General features: G+C 44.2%; 1 protein-coding gene across 5 annotated transcripts in view; it reads right to left on the reverse strand.

Moving 5' to 3' along the window:
- PTPRM (protein tyrosine phosphatase receptor type M) overlaps positions 1-15,554 on the reverse strand; it is a gene marked incomplete at its 5' end in the record, with an annotated part of 766,253 nt that overhangs the window by 69,660 nt on the left and 681,039 nt on the right. For all 5 annotated transcript variants that reach the window (XM_079718129.1, XM_079718128.1, XM_079718127.1 and 2 more), the window contains one exon: positions 14,323-14,359. In XM_079718129.1, the coding sequence (XP_079574255.1) occupies positions 14,323-14,359 (37 nt within the window). The remainder of the gene's footprint in view (positions 1-14,322; positions 14,360-15,554) is intronic.

Here is a 15,554-nt window from a genome sequence, read left to right on the forward strand (position 1 = left end):
TGAATCAGACTGGGGTCGACAGGGCTGCCCTTGGAGGGCAGTTTTGGATGCAGCCGAGCAGGATTTTAGCGCAGTGCCATTGCTTTGTCAGCAAAGGAGCTGAGGGCTCTGGGCTGGAAAGTAAGGGGACCTGGGAAGCGGGCTGAGAAGGATGGTGGACAATTAAATGAGGCAGGTGGATAAGTCCTCAGGCCAGGTGTGTTTTACATGCACCATCTCATTTATTCAGCATCACAACTATGTTTCTGTCTTACGATGAGACCCAGGCTTAGGAGGCTAAGTGACTTTGAAGCTGGAGTTCCCACCCACATCAATCCAGGTACACTTTGAAAATTTCAGAATGACCCCCAAAGCCCGGGGGCCTTGTTTGTGCACATCAGCCTTTAACTACCTGACATGACTGGATGGTGTGGGGTGCACACCGAACGGCAGAAGCACAGAGGGAAGGGGCGGGGACCCTAAGGGCAGTGCAGCTGCAGAAACTAGGAGTCTTGGCTTTGGGCGCTGGCCAGGCGTAGGCTTGGTCAGGCCCTGTGGCATCCAGCTCACTCCATCGGAACCGAAGACCCCTGATGCTGAAACATCGATGTGGAAAAGAGAGGCCTAAGATTTACGCATTCATTTTCAAGCTCATAAATAAAAGTCACCCTACATTTCTGATCCATTATTGTTATCGTTGCTGCTGGAGATAATCTAGGATAAGTATCACGAAGTCAGTTACTCAATGTTCCAAACATTCGAGGTCCCTTCAGTGGTTTCTGAATAAGTTTTTATTACAAAACTTTAAGTGATTTTTCAATCTGATGCTTCTATAACACTTACGTTTATAAGTTTACATTTAGTAGCTTTTCATTTTTGCAGTAGTGAAATGTAAAAGGTAAAACATGCCACCATGCTTTACGGACTGCATCTGTCTGGTATGTCACAAAAGTGATAATGGTGACACAGAAAACAGTTGGCTTCTGCATTAATAATTAATAATCCTTAACAATACTTATTTGATAGGTGCATCTGCTCTCCCCTGAGGCTACTTAAGTGAAAATCATGGAATTTTTATGAATAATTTTTGGTTTCAGCTGCAGAAAAAGAAAAGCGAAGTTGAGACGGCTGGGTGCACAGGATGAAATTTGCTTATTTTCCTGAATTGTTAAGAATATCCCCCCCGATTACCATTTGAAAGAAACAATAAAAATTAACTAAAGATTTAGAAGCAAACACTGAGAAATTGTTCCGTGATGGGGAAAACTTGGGAATACTTTATTTAACCTAAATTCAAAAATATAACTGGCAGCATTTTCTAAGGACAGCTCTCATGTGAAACACCCTTTACGTCCAGCATTACAGGGTTAGAATGTTCACCAGTGGAAATTTAATTTAGTGATCAGTCCAGTGGAATTTTAATTTAGTAAAAGAAGAGAAGATTGGCATTGAAGCTATAATGAAATAATGCCTTGTTAGAAGTAGGGTCATACCTAAATAGACATTTCTCCAAAGAAGATATACAGATAGCCAACAAACACATGAAAGAATGCTCAACATCACTAATCATTAGAGAAATGCAAATCAAATCTACAGAGAGGTATCACCTCACACCAGTCAGAATGGCCATCATCAAAAAATCTACAAACAATAAATGCTGGAGAGGGTGTGGAGAAAAGGAACCCTTTTGCACTGTTGGTGGGAATGTAAATTGATATAGCCACTATGGAACAGTATGGAGGTTCCTTAAAAAACTAAAAATAGAACTACCATACGACCCAGCAATCCCACTACTGGGCATATACCTTGAGAAAACCATAATTTCAAAAAGAGTTGTGTACCACAATGTTCATTGCAGCTCTATTTACAATAGCCAGGACATGGAAGCAACCTAAGTGTCCATCGACACATGAATGGATAAAGAAGATGTGGCACATATATACAATGGAATATTACTCAGCCATGAAAAGAAATGAAATTGAGTTATTTGTAGTGAGGTGAATGGACCTAGGGTTTGTCATGCAGAGTGAAGTAAGGCAGAAAGAGAAAAACAAATACTGTATGCTAACACATATATATATGGAATCTAAAAAAAATAAAAGGTTCTGAAGAATCTAGGGGCAGGACAGGAATAAAGACACAGGCGTAGAGAATGGACTTGAGGACATGGGGAGAGGGAAGGGTACGCTGGGACGAAGTGAGAGAATGGCATGGACATATATACACTACCAAATGTAAAACAGATAGCTAGTGGGAAGCAGCCACATAGCACAGGGATATCAGCTTGGTGCTTTGTGACCACCTAGAGGGGTGGGATGGGGAGGGTAGGAGGGAGACGCAAGAGGGAGGAGATATGGGGATATGTGTATATGTATAGCTGATTCACTTTGTTATACAGTAGAAACTAACACACCATTGTAAAGCAATTATACTCCAATAAAGATGTTTTAAAAAAAAAGAAGTAGGGTCATAAGTGATGACTTAATTAATGACATTAAACAGTGGGTTTTTTCTTTTCGTTTTTTTTTTTTTTTGCTTACTACATTTCTGTGGTTCTCACACAATGACAAATCCCTTCTTACACTGGAGTAGGTTTACCCATTGCCTGAGTCTTTTTTTTTTTTTGTAACTTTTCTACTTCTTTTCCTTTTTTAAATTGAAATATAGTTGATTGGTGAGCAGGAACTTGCTGAGTACCCTGTTTCTCCTAAATTGGCTCACAAGGTGCTCCTCTTATATCTGAAAAAACTAGGCATCCACTGTGTGTGCATCCACTTCCTCTAGGACACACCATCCACATGGTGATGTTTACACCTCACTCATACCATCCCCTAAAATTCTCCTTTCAGACTGAAATAAGAAAGTGTGCCAACATGAACTGTGCAAACATTCATGGTTTTCTCTAGATAATTAGTGTCATGGGATGTCAGTTTCCAGGTGCATTACTAGAACATGTGAAATCCTGATTGGACACCAAAAGGTCATGTCAGATTTAATTACGAGAAAATCGGTATAAACCAAACACTAATGGACAGGCTACATATAAAATCTAAAACAGCTTGGGAAACCTCTGTCTGTAGTATCAGTCATAACCCCTCAACCCTTGGCTCTTTTTTGGTTAATAATCTGACTTTCATCTTATTCACTAAAAATAATTATAAAATACTTAAAAACAATAAAGAATAATATAGTAGGTATTATTTAATGTGTTAATAAAGATAAATTTAATCAATAGCCACTTTCTTCCTAAGAGATACCAGAAACTTCGTATTTAATCGTCACCTTCCCATTCTTTATATTTGTATTTTCTAGTATCTTAATTCCAATAAGAGTTCATCCTATGTTGATTAGTCATTATTATAATTCTTTTTCTGTTGTAAATTTTTATAGCCTTCATAATTTTTATTGTGGTTTTCCTTAATTTATCTTTACAAGGAGAAGTTTGTGCATTTCCACACCACTCTTAACTATGTCTCAAGTCAACGGTAAAAACAGGTAAAGAAGCACCTTTTTAAAAAAAGTAAATTCAAAACAAAATGACTCAAGTATTCTGGATACCTTCCTCCTTTCCCTTACCCATTATTTTAAGACCTTAAAACAAGAAAATAAATGAAAATAGTGGCTTTGAGATCTAACTTTGTCATAATAGTTTTAGAAGTTTTCTTTTTTCTTAAACAAAAGCTACATGTGTTAAAATCAATTTGAATCAATTTATTTTTATTTATTTTTTATTTTTTATTTTTTTGTGGTACATGGGCCTCTCACTGTTGTGGCCTCTCCCGTTGCAGAGCACAGGCTCCGGACATGCAGGCTCAGCAGCCGTGGCTCACGGGCCTAGCCGCTCCGTGGCATGTGGGATCTTCCCGGACTGGGGCACGAACCTGTGTCCCCTGCATCGGCAGGCGGACTCTCAACCACTGCGCCACCAGGGAAGCCTGAGTCAATTTATTTTGAATCATTTCAAAATAAAAATCTACAAGATCACCCATGGAAGCCTTAAAATAATTTCTGATACACAAACAGTCCAGCCCCACCCAACACAGACAGGCTGCAGAAACAGGCCAAGAGCACATGTCTTTCCCTTTGTCTCCCTCTGATTTCCCCCTCTGCTCCTCTGTCATCATTATTCTCTTTCCCAGATCACTGCTCAGCCCCATTTTCTCCTCCAGTGGTTTCTTGGCCTTCCAAAGCTCCTCTCTAAAGCATCCTTGTGTGATTCTTATATCAGAAATTGGTTTGGACGAAGCCTCTTGGGAAGGGACTTGTCTGGTCTTTGGAATTAAGCTGTTTTCACTAACATGTACTCTGACTCTAAGGATGCATCAGAGAGGCCTTCAGGACTCCACGCTGGTGTTCTTTGCTGCTATCGGAGATGGTCAATGTCTGCAAGACTTCAAAAACTGAAGGAAAATATGCTTTCTGCAGTTGACGAGTTAGCATATTGTCTTTGCAACCCATGTTTGTTTAAAAGTCAACAACAGTGACGATAATTTTTGTACTCTGGAGGGGGATGCAGGATACTGGTGAAAATGTAAGTGGTTCCCTTTGGTACATCCTGGAAGAAGCACTAACAGGTGTAGAATGTATTAGCTTTTATGAAAATGACATGAGCATACGCTATACTTGGGTTAAAGCCTGACTACCTATGTGCTTTGCGTGACATGTTTTTGGAATCAATGGAATAATGATAAGAATTTTAGCTAATACTTACTGAGAGGTTGCTGGCAGAGTTGGAATCTGAGCCTCAGCAGTGTAACTTCAGTGTCTACACTCTAACTAACCACTCTGCTCTACTGCCTCTTGCAGGGGAAAAAGCCTTGTCCTAGTTACTGACATAAAACATATGTGTATATGGAAGCAATTTTACGGCCAAATAAAATCTTTAGGTTTCAAAGATCTGACTGTGACCATGTTGCCTAAGCAAAGGAATATTTGTGAACAGAACCAATAACAGGGTGACTCCTGGCAGGACTAGAATGTTCCAAAGCATTTCTGGAAGCCCTATCTACCTAAATGAACCGTTACTTGGATTTTGTTCCTTTTGGACTATACTCAGCCCTCCTCTAGAATCACGCCACCCTAGCAGTTATATAAACATTTCCAGCTTGCAGTGGTGCCCCTGCGAATGGGAATGCAAAGGCTTCTATTATTCTTGACATGGAAACTGAAGGATAAAGGCAGATAAATCAGATTTGAGTGGCAGCAAAGACGAGGCCTCCAAAGAGGAACTTGTGTATAGAAGACAACGGCAGGGTGGTGGGCAGCATGTGGCAAGGGTCCAATCTCAGATACAGAGATGAGATGCATTCCCACTGGTCCCTGATCCCCGCGACAGGCTTGATGGAGATACCGCGCGAAGAGCTGCGAGGAGGCGGACGAGAAAGCGTTTGCAGCTTTGGGAGGGAGGAACATGACAGATGTTCACATTACAAGAGCCTCTTGCTGGCGGAGTCACAGAGCATCCATCAGGCCTGTCTCCAAAGAGAACCCTCGTGCACTCATCCTGAGTGCTTGTTCACACTCTAAAGAGGGGCACAGGGAGAAGGCCATCAAGGAGAAAAGAAAGCATGGCAGCCTTCAGAGTGGAGGGGTTGGGTGACCCAAAGGATCTGCCTGCCTTCTGTCAAGGAGAAGCAAAGCGAAGGGGAAAACCTCCCTTCATATGCTTCGGGGGCCACTGCCAGAGAAATAAAAGCTTGCATTACTCACTATCTTCTTGAATTAAGCTTTTTTTCAGTACACAAGTGGGATCCATTTTTATTTAAGAAAAAGAGAATGAATGTGATAAATGAATAAAATAGAGGTAAGCTGACACCCTAGGCACGGCGGAGTGCAGGCAATCTCAAGTTTTCAACGGCATTGGGAAATCTCCAGAAGCATCCCTTTGAGTGAGAAGGCGAGAAAAAGAACTTGCAGTGGCTAGAAACTTCCTCAAGTTTGCTACCTTGAGAAACTTGTCCAAAGCCGTATCGATGGGCGATAAAGGACCCTGGTCCCGAGACGCAGAAAGAGTGTGGTTCTAGGGCAAAATCAGGCCTCACTTCTCGAGCTGCTCAATGGTTTAGGGCTGGGAGAGAGAAACAGCTAAAATACTGCCCAAATCTGACGTTGCTGTAAACTCACAGATTCATAACAGCTGGTTGCTTACACACATGGCACACTGTGTAATTCCCGAGCCATGCTCTATTCCCAACCCTGTACTTAGCAGGCACTTGGTAGATGCACAGAAATATTGGTTCAATTTTCGATGAACTATGCCTGAAAGGAACAGCTTGGCTTTGCAAAGAGGGGTGAAGGCCAGGGTAGGCCAGCCCCAGAGAAAGCACCTGGGGGGTGAGTCACAGCTCTGTCCTTTCAGGACGGAACCTGGAAGAAAGATGTGACCTCCTACGTTTTCCTCACTGTTAACCAAGGCCCCTTAGGAGGCCAGAAACACACGATGTTCCTCCTAAGCTGAACACGGCGTACGCACTATTCAAATATGAATGTTCACCCATACGGTTCGCAAATCCTTTTGCAATCGTGACTCATTTGAACTGACACGATGAGAGTCACTTAAATCTATTTGTGCTTTAAGTTTCAACTGTTTCAATTACAAAACAAGAGAGTTGGGCTTAAAGGTTTTTTAAAGTTTCTACCATCTCTAAAAGATGCTATCATTTTTCTACTTCAAATCAGGAACACTTCTAAATTACTCTGAAAGATTTTAAAAGCGTTTGTTTCTAGGCAGTTGAGGACCCAGTACCTGTGGGACAGCATTTGTCTTCAAATTATTCTGTATCAACTTAGGTTCTGTTCCTTGAGGGATACGCTTCCGCCACAGCATCTATGACAACACTGATGGATGGTACCTAACATGATCTATTTTTGGTTTCATCTTTTAATATGCAAGCTGTCTTTAAACGTTCTCACTTCTAATGAGCGAGTTTATTAAGAGCACAGGGCTGAGCCATGTTTGTGATCCGACCTTTTGGCTAATTGGCCAGTAACTTTTGTTTTTGTTTTTTTGCAGTATGCGGGCCTCTCACTGTTGTGGCCTCTCCCGTGGGCGGAGCACAGGCTCCGGATGCGTAGGCTCAGTGGCCATGGCTCACGGGCCCAGCCGCTCCGCGGCATGTGGGATCTTCCCGGACCGGGGCACAAACCCATGTCCCCTGCATTGGCAGGCAGACCCTCAACCACTGTGCCACCAGGGAAGCCCTGGCCAGTAACTTTTGAAATCAATCTGGTGAAGAAAAACTATTGTTTCAAAGGAAGTTTGTGGATAAGCTGTTTTCTTGAAATTGTTCACCTTCCCTTGGAAACCTGCAGATGGAGAGTAAGATGAAGGTGGGCCCTGCATGGAGACCTTGGCCCTGGGTGTCGGGAATACCTAGACCTCCTCTGAGGTCACTGTTTCTCTAGGTATAAATCACACTTCCTCAAAGCCTCCCTATTTAAGTTTGGAAACTAGAGCATACTCCAGTTTACCGGGCAATACTTTTAAATCAATCTCTAATAGGACATGATAAGTGAATCCAAACATAACCTACAACCCACTGACAATGCGGGGATAGCTTAGCCAGGAAGAACAATAGCAGCTAATGGAGAATTTGTACTTGAGGTGTGCGCAGAGCTGGTGCTTGGAGGAATAAAAACAAAAGTTGTTGACTGAGGGCTTAGCTTTTAATTTAAAAAGATGTTTCCTTTCAATTCTACTGAGAAGTAATTTCCAGTGCTCATCTCCACCTGGAGGTCAGAACCCAGGAGACAAAAGCTCTTTACAGAGTGTGTAGAACTTGCATTGACCCTCTGGCAAGTCTCAACTTGCTGAGGGAAGCAGTGTGCGCTTCTAGGTACTGGTAATTACTGCTTCAGACGCCTGGGAAAATTTAACCCATATTCATCTTTCTGAAAATCCTTATTAACAATGTTCATGCCACACAGGGTATGTGGATGAAATGCAGAAGAAACACACATGAACAGTAAACAGAATGGAGTCACTGTAGCAAAGTTCCAACTGTTTTGCAGTAGTGGAGGATAGGAGGTATTTCCACTGTAAACCTTCACACCCCACATTTTTATTATTTTCGTGTAAGAGTCTGCCCCTAGCTCAAAGTCTCTGGAGGAAATTTGCTTTAGGTTTCTCTTTTCCAAATTAGTAACAGCTTATAATTATGGACAAATAAGACTGACTATCTAAGGTGTAGTTGGGGGCCATATATGCATGAGTAGAGTCAGCGTGGAGCTAAGCAAAGTGACTTCGACAAAGTGGACAGTCTCCAAAAACAGTGCCTTGATTTACTGACATGTTGAAAGAAAAAGTGTTCACGAGAACAGGAGGTGACCAGCCCTTAACTTAGAACAGACACAGTCACAGATACTGGAGCTAAAAATCCATCCAGGTCAGTAGACACCGTGTCAGGCCAGCAGAGGTGCCGTTTGGCCTGGATGGAGTATTCTGCTGCCCGGTTGGTGCTGGGCACATGGTAGCTCCCCATTCACGCATCTGCTCGTCCCTTCACTCCCTCCCGCGCTCCTGCCATCCCACTGGGCATCTGATTCGTGCCCGCCCTCCACCAGGCCGTGAGTAGGCGCTTGTGGATCGGTGGATGAACCCTGTGGCCCTTCTGCGGATGCCAGGCCATGAAGCAGCCTTCTGCTGAAGCATCTCCCTCCTTGGCTGGCCTGAGACACAGACTACCCTTGCCAGGCTGAGGGCAGTTCTGTCCAATGGACAGTAAGTCTCTCTCAGTTCCTGGGTCTATGCCAGCGTGACTTGGTGTCCTGAAATGTGACACTGAGCGTTCAGAGTCTCTGGGCAGGAAAGATGAACATCTTTTTAATTCTATATTGTTAAAATCCATATAATTTATTCTCCTTGAGTATAGGTGCCCCAACACCCACTTTACCGTTTCTTTTTTTCTGAATTATGCTAATTCGACAGGGTTGGCCACCCAACTAGAGTTCTGAGCTTGGCCTTGATCTTGCCATGCAGAGTCTCTTTGTTACCATCAGCATTAACTCCTCGGATCAGCTAAGCCCTGGACCAGGGTGTCTTCCAAACAGATGCCCAGCTGCCCAGCTGGGAACAAGGCGACTCCAAACGCTCAGTGTCATACTTCAGGACATTTAAGACAATTTTAATTAAGAAGTACTTTCAGATATGAACGTATCATAGAAAATTTGCTTTTTGAGATGCATCACAACTTAGGAGGAAGAGGTTGGATCCTAGACTCATTTTGTAAAAGAGTCACCACGTGATTTTGGGGGGTGAGCTTTGTGAGGCCCACAGAAGTGGCAGCACGCAGTGCAAGGTGGGGATCGTACATTATCCTGCCCCACCAGACACTAGAGAGATGCTTGCAGAGCCCTGATGCAAGGTACAGGCACTCAGCTACGTGTTAGTTCTCCCCATGGGCCTCAAATCTATTTATGAAATGAGACAAGTAATATCTTAAATGGTCAGAGGACAGAAAATACATTAAATTAGTTACAGCACAAAGCCTAGTACATAAAAGGCACTTAATATTTACTGAATGATGGACAAAGAAAAATGCCGAATTTCAGAAAGGAAAGTACTATATAAACCCAAAGTACGAATACAGAAAGAAAATGTATCTATCATTTTTTTCTTAAATGAGAAGGAATCACACTTAAAAATCAACAGTTTTGACACTAGAACATATTTAATATTAGAAAACATACTTTAGTTGTATGCAACCTGGATTGTTGAGTAAAATAAAAACCACAACTGCCCCCTGCCATTCCTGTTGTCTGAGTCATTCATTTCTATCCCAAATTTTCTTGTGGTTACTCCCTGTTATCTTTGTTTGCAGGTTTTTCTCTCCAGGATAATTCCACACTAATTAATCTTCTTAAAGCACTGTTTTCACCACCACATGGCGTAGAAACATCCTTCCTTTTTCCCTCCCTGCCTTTCTGCCTTTCATTAAATAATGCTCCTTATTCAAAGCCCTTTAATCAGTGTCCTCACTTTACCTGTCAGTTCTTTGTTCTTAACCCCTCTGATTCAGGGGTCTTAATCTAGGGGGTATAGATCTTTCAGGCTGGATTTTAGTAAGTTGGAGAATGCCTGAACTTCTGTGTAAAATTGTGTGTCTGTGTGAATTTATCCTGAGAGACGATCCATTTCAAGAAGCCGCCCAGACGACCCAAGATGCCGTGGATAAAGACCCTTCCCCCTCAGACGGTCTCCCTCCTGCCCACTGCCAGGGGCCGTGCTCCTCCTGGACCTCAGGTGTCCTCCCACTCGGCCCATCCTCTGGATGAAGACCTGCCTCCCCCTCTACCCCGCGTCCGGCTCCTCTGAAACCCGGCCAAGCGCGGGTGCCCTACCCTGTGACTGTGATGTGCCCCCCTGGATTTCCTATCCTCTGGGTAGGATCCCCCCGTGCTTCTGTGCATCTCCAGCCCACAGATGAGCTTGCAAGTGAGGCAGAGGGATGGGGCGCTGGACAGCCATGTCCATCCCAGACTTACAGCCATTTCTTCCACAACTGCCTCACACTGTCTTTCCTGAGTTCTCTGAAGCAGGACCCTTGAAGTCAGTTTGAAAAATAAACGTAAACAACAATGAAGAGAACGCTTCTCGTTCTCGCACCACGTGGCTGGCAGGCATTCTCCCGAATCGTCCTGGAGGAGCGGTTCTGATGTGTGCAGCTTCCTCCAGCTCATGGCCTGTGTGGTGGTCTCTATGGGGAATCTTGATCGTAATTGATTACGATCGGTTCTGGGTGACCCTACCCACCTGTGTACCGCCTCTCTCCGTGAACCAGCTTTTGAAATCCCAGCTCTGACCCGGCTCTGAGTGTGGACAAGCAGCCACAGATGTGAGTTCCTCTCCTCTGACCCCTGGCACGCCAAGTCGTTAAGTCTTGAGTGTTATAATTGTATTAATGGCTGGCCAGGCAGATGTGATGAAGTGCATACCGGATCATCAATATATTAGCTGCCAGATGGAAAACAATTAAAGGGTGGGGAGACGGGAAGAAGACACTCAAAAAGCCACCGATCTGGCTTGAATGTGGTCCCTTCAATTTGCAGAAACATTACCATTATCATCAAAGGTCAAAGTCAGTTACTGGTGGAAAAAATCAATAAAGTTGAGGGAGGGGGAGAGGCTGAAGGGATAAATTCATGACATGCCCTCTACATTGAAGGGACTTGCTAGAAATCTATGTATTTCCAACTCTTGGGGATAAAACCAGTTGTCAAGAAAATGGACCATTCATGTAGTTTCAGGGGTTCCTGCTGTGAACTGATTTTAAAGACACATCTCAGTGCAAAATAGAGAGGAGAAAAAAAGAGCAAGGAGGGATTCAAAAATTGCATCTGCCTGTTAGTCTTCATCACCCTTTTTGCTGGACTTTGAGAATCAGCTTGTTTGTGGTTTTTTTTTTTGCTGTACACAGGCCTCTCACTGTGTGGCCTCTCCCGTTGCGGAGCACAGGCTCCGGACGCACAGGCTCAGCGGCCATGGCTCACGGGCCCAGCTGCTCCACAGCATGTGGGATCTTCCCGGACCGGTGCACGAACCTGCGTCCCCTGCATCGGCAGGCGGACTCTCAACCACTGCGCCACCAGGGAAGCCCGGTTTTTGTTTTTTTAATGAAAGCTACCCACGAGCATGTTCTATGTACCTTGTCCAGGTCAATTACTGCAGACAAGCAGAAATCTTTATTACCGGCAACCCGAGGCCACCAGTTACACTGCGCTTGTGGCACACACTAGAAAAGACATTCTGACTTATCAATCTGCACGTCACGGTCTGCAGGTATTACTCATAACATGATGGGTACTGTCTGGACTGAATATTAGATTAAAAATCTGCTCACTTCTTCCTCCTCCTGCTGCACCAATAATAGTGATGTAAGGACTGCCTGGTCGTGGAGTCCAACCTGTAGCCCACCCAGCACCGAGGAAATGACCATGCTCTGTGAACAGCAGGGTACCCTTCTCTGCTAAAGGCACCGTGGTGGTCTCCTACAAACATTACATTTGCTACTTCTCAGCTGCCTACAAGTATATTTGCTCATGAATACTTGAGAGGTTGAAGGCTGCCAAGGACGACTGCTAAGCAATTAAGTACCGTGATCTCCCTCAGGGATAGAGGGGCAGAGAGAATGAACTAAGGGAGGGGACCCATGTAGGGCTTTGGGGGTTTCAATCTCTACTTCTGCTGGCTATTCAGTCACATGAATCTACAGTGAAAACTGTGCAAATTTGAATCAGATTTAATTTTTTGCTTATACTTTCTATGAAAACGTGGGTTGCTAATCAAGAACTCAGCAGCGTTTTGTACATTTTGCAATAAAATTTTCATGTAAATTTGTAAAAACTGCAAATTTCAAATAATCATCAGATGTATTAAATCAGAGCTGTTATGACCCTGACTTGGGGGCATTCTGAAAGCCTTGCGGATCCATGTGAAGCACTAGCGGTCATTCCTCCACAGGCATTGGTTAGTTCGGTTTGGAAGCTCCCAGGGTTGGACTCAGAGGTCCAGAAACACATCCTCGTTCTGTCTAGATGTGAGACAAGCTGGGCACTTGCTCTCTGAAGCCCTTAGCACCTCCTAACGAGAGCCTGCCTTGTGCCAGGCTCACACTGGGCACTGTCCGTGCGGTGTTTCTTCTGACTGCAAGGCGACCCTGGAAGGAGACCTTACTGACGTCATTCCAGGGAAGGAAACACACTGGACCTGGGTGTAGAATCTATAAGTGGTGACATAAGACTGTGGACTCTACGAGTGGTGCCCCCAGGTTTTTGCTGTGGCCGTGGGGATTGAGGGTAAGGCTCCATTTCGGCTACACCTAGAGTTTGTCCACCCCAGAGCTCCGGTGCCCAACACCACCAGTGGGGAAAAGCCAAATGTAGCTCTTTAAGTCAACATTAAAACTTCAAGCTCAGTTCCTCATTCGCAGTGCATACATTTTGCGTAACAGTGGTCACGAATGACTAGCGGCTACCACACTGGATGGCACAGACAGAGAAGATCTCCACCAACACAGGAAGCTCTACCGGCTGCTGCTGCTCTAAGTGTTGGGATTCTGGTCTCTGGCTACGACCGCCTCTTCTACCTCGTGACTCATTCACTGAACTTGGCCTCAAGCCTTTAGTGCCTTCCTGCTCCTCGTGGCGCACTGGACACCTCTGACCTCCCTGCCTCCAAGCTGAGACTTTTCCATCCGTGATTTCTTGTCATCCTTGATTCCCTTGCTCCTTGACTGGCCCTTGGGCAACCCCCGGCCAACCCCTAAGTGTTGGCAGGTTGCATCCTTTTGATTTCCCTGCTCCTGTTTCTGGGATATGATGCATTACCAGAAATGATGATAAAATAATAAAAGGGAGAGAACGTACTCTCTTTTCATCCCTAACTCTTCAACCCTAGCAGGTCCTCTGTGCTTCCCAGCACTTCTTTGGCTCACCTTATATTGACTCACCAACTCATCCCTGACAATGCCTCTTCCTGAAATCCTCAGATCTCCCACGATTCTCACCCTCTACAGATGACCCGCCCCATCGTTGGTGGGGTACAAAACCCACGCCATGTATGTATATGTACAATTGAATCACTTTGTGATTCAATAGCAGAAATGAACACAACGTTGTAAACAACTATACTTGAATAAAATAAATTAAAAAAGAACAAAACCATGCCATGAACTTCCCCAACACATTCCTCTGACTTTCTTTCTGTTTCCTTTAGCCAAAGTGAGCCACGAACTGCTTTCTACCCGGGAGCACTGACTTGCTGCTTTCAGATCTTTGCTCGTGATGTCTCTCTCAATTAGATGTTTTCTCCCCGCAAGCTCACCTCTGCCACAAGGCTGTTTTTGAATCATCCCACCCGAAAGCCACCTCTTTCTTGTTGAGTTTCCCTAACCTGTTATCTGTACCTTGCACACAAGGTTTTAAGTGATACTGCATGTGCAAATGTCCTCCCCACGGACCCACACCAATGTGAGAGGGGTGCTTGCTGGATTCAGCTTGCATTCCCAGCAGTGACCAGCTCAGGTCTTTATTCAGTACCTATTTATTCAACGAATATCTATATATCAATTTTTGCAAATGTCAGATTAATTGCTAAGGCAGACAGAGTTAATTCAATAATTAACTGATGAACACATTTCTTCTAATGATCTCAACATGAAGTTCTAACCAAATGATTACATCACCAGGACCTCTGATGGGAAACCAGGGTGCATGTGTTGATGGCTAACACTGCAATCATCGGGGCTACAGCACTGTGCACAGAGCTCCTAGGGAGGGTGGGCTGGGTATGAAATGACAGAGCGGGCAAACAACCAGAGAAAGACATCAAAGCTGGAATCAACTTACCTTGCGTAGCAATATAATGATTGGGTCGATGATAACCCTAAAAATAAATGAGAAAGAATATGTGACAAACTGAAAAATCAATAAGCAGCACAGAAGTCACATGCTAAGTTTGCCAAAATGAATGCACCTACAAATACCAATAGCTGCATCATTTGAAAGTTACATGACCAGACCTGGGACCACTGAGCACCTCTTAATAAGCCAAGGTGCATCAAATTTAACAGTTCTGATGCCTGCACAGCGGGGAGTGGGTGAGTAACTTAATCACACACAGGCTACGAGATGATGGATGAGCAAAAAACACTAACAACTTATGGATTTCCTGAAATAACATGACCACAACTCTGATTAGAGTGTAAACCGGCTAGGAATGTGCAATAGCATTTCATCTGTGTTTGGGATGTTATTGGCAATGTGACAAAGCTTTAATGCATATTCTGTTACATCGATATAGGCAGTTATATCAATAGTGATACTAAACACCATTTTTAAACACTGCTAATACCAAGACATGATGCTGTAGCAAGGACCAGGAATTTAAAGAGGTAGAAGTTCTGCAAGACCCCTTCCTTTTATCATGACCCTACTAGAAGGGGGAAAGATGAAAACTGAGACCAAAGCAAGAAGGAAACAAGGGACATCACAGGATCGATATCTGGGAAAGATAAAGCCAATTTAGAGAAAATGACACACAGGTAACATATAATATCACCACGGGCCTTAATACTTCCCCTTTCTGTCCCCTGAGATGACCCAAAATACTATGCCCAAAGCCAGCTGAAAAAGAGAATAAAGATACTTAGAGAGGAAATACCAATTTCTCAGACCACTTAGATGCATATCTGTTAGATCATTTTGCTCTTAAAAGCAAGTCTACAAGAGTGAACAACCAAAGCAAACACATTCTTTTGTACAACTGGCCTGCTGCAGGTGTCTGACACAGAGTCACGACAGATATTAAGGAGGGTTATTCAGATGATCAGTCATTTCCTGCCAGCTGGTAAGCTCCACACAGCAAGACCTGGTTGGACTCATCACCGTATGTGTCAGTCTGCAAGGTGTTGGGAGAAGGAGGCTGGCACGGTCCATGGAGACCTCTGATGCTGAGCGCAATGGCAGCTCCCAGGCCTCCCCTACGTGACCTGCCAGCAGCATGAACACAACTGAACCCCCGAAATGCCTTCTTCATTGGCCTCCGGATGTGACGCTCTGGCTTCCTCCCTGCCTGGCCG

This window comes from Hyperoodon ampullatus, assembly GCF_949752795.1.
Source record: "Hyperoodon ampullatus genome assembly, chromosome: 13".
In the NCBI taxonomy this organism is placed as follows: Eukaryota; Metazoa; Chordata; class Mammalia; order Artiodactyla; family Ziphiidae; genus Hyperoodon; species Hyperoodon ampullatus.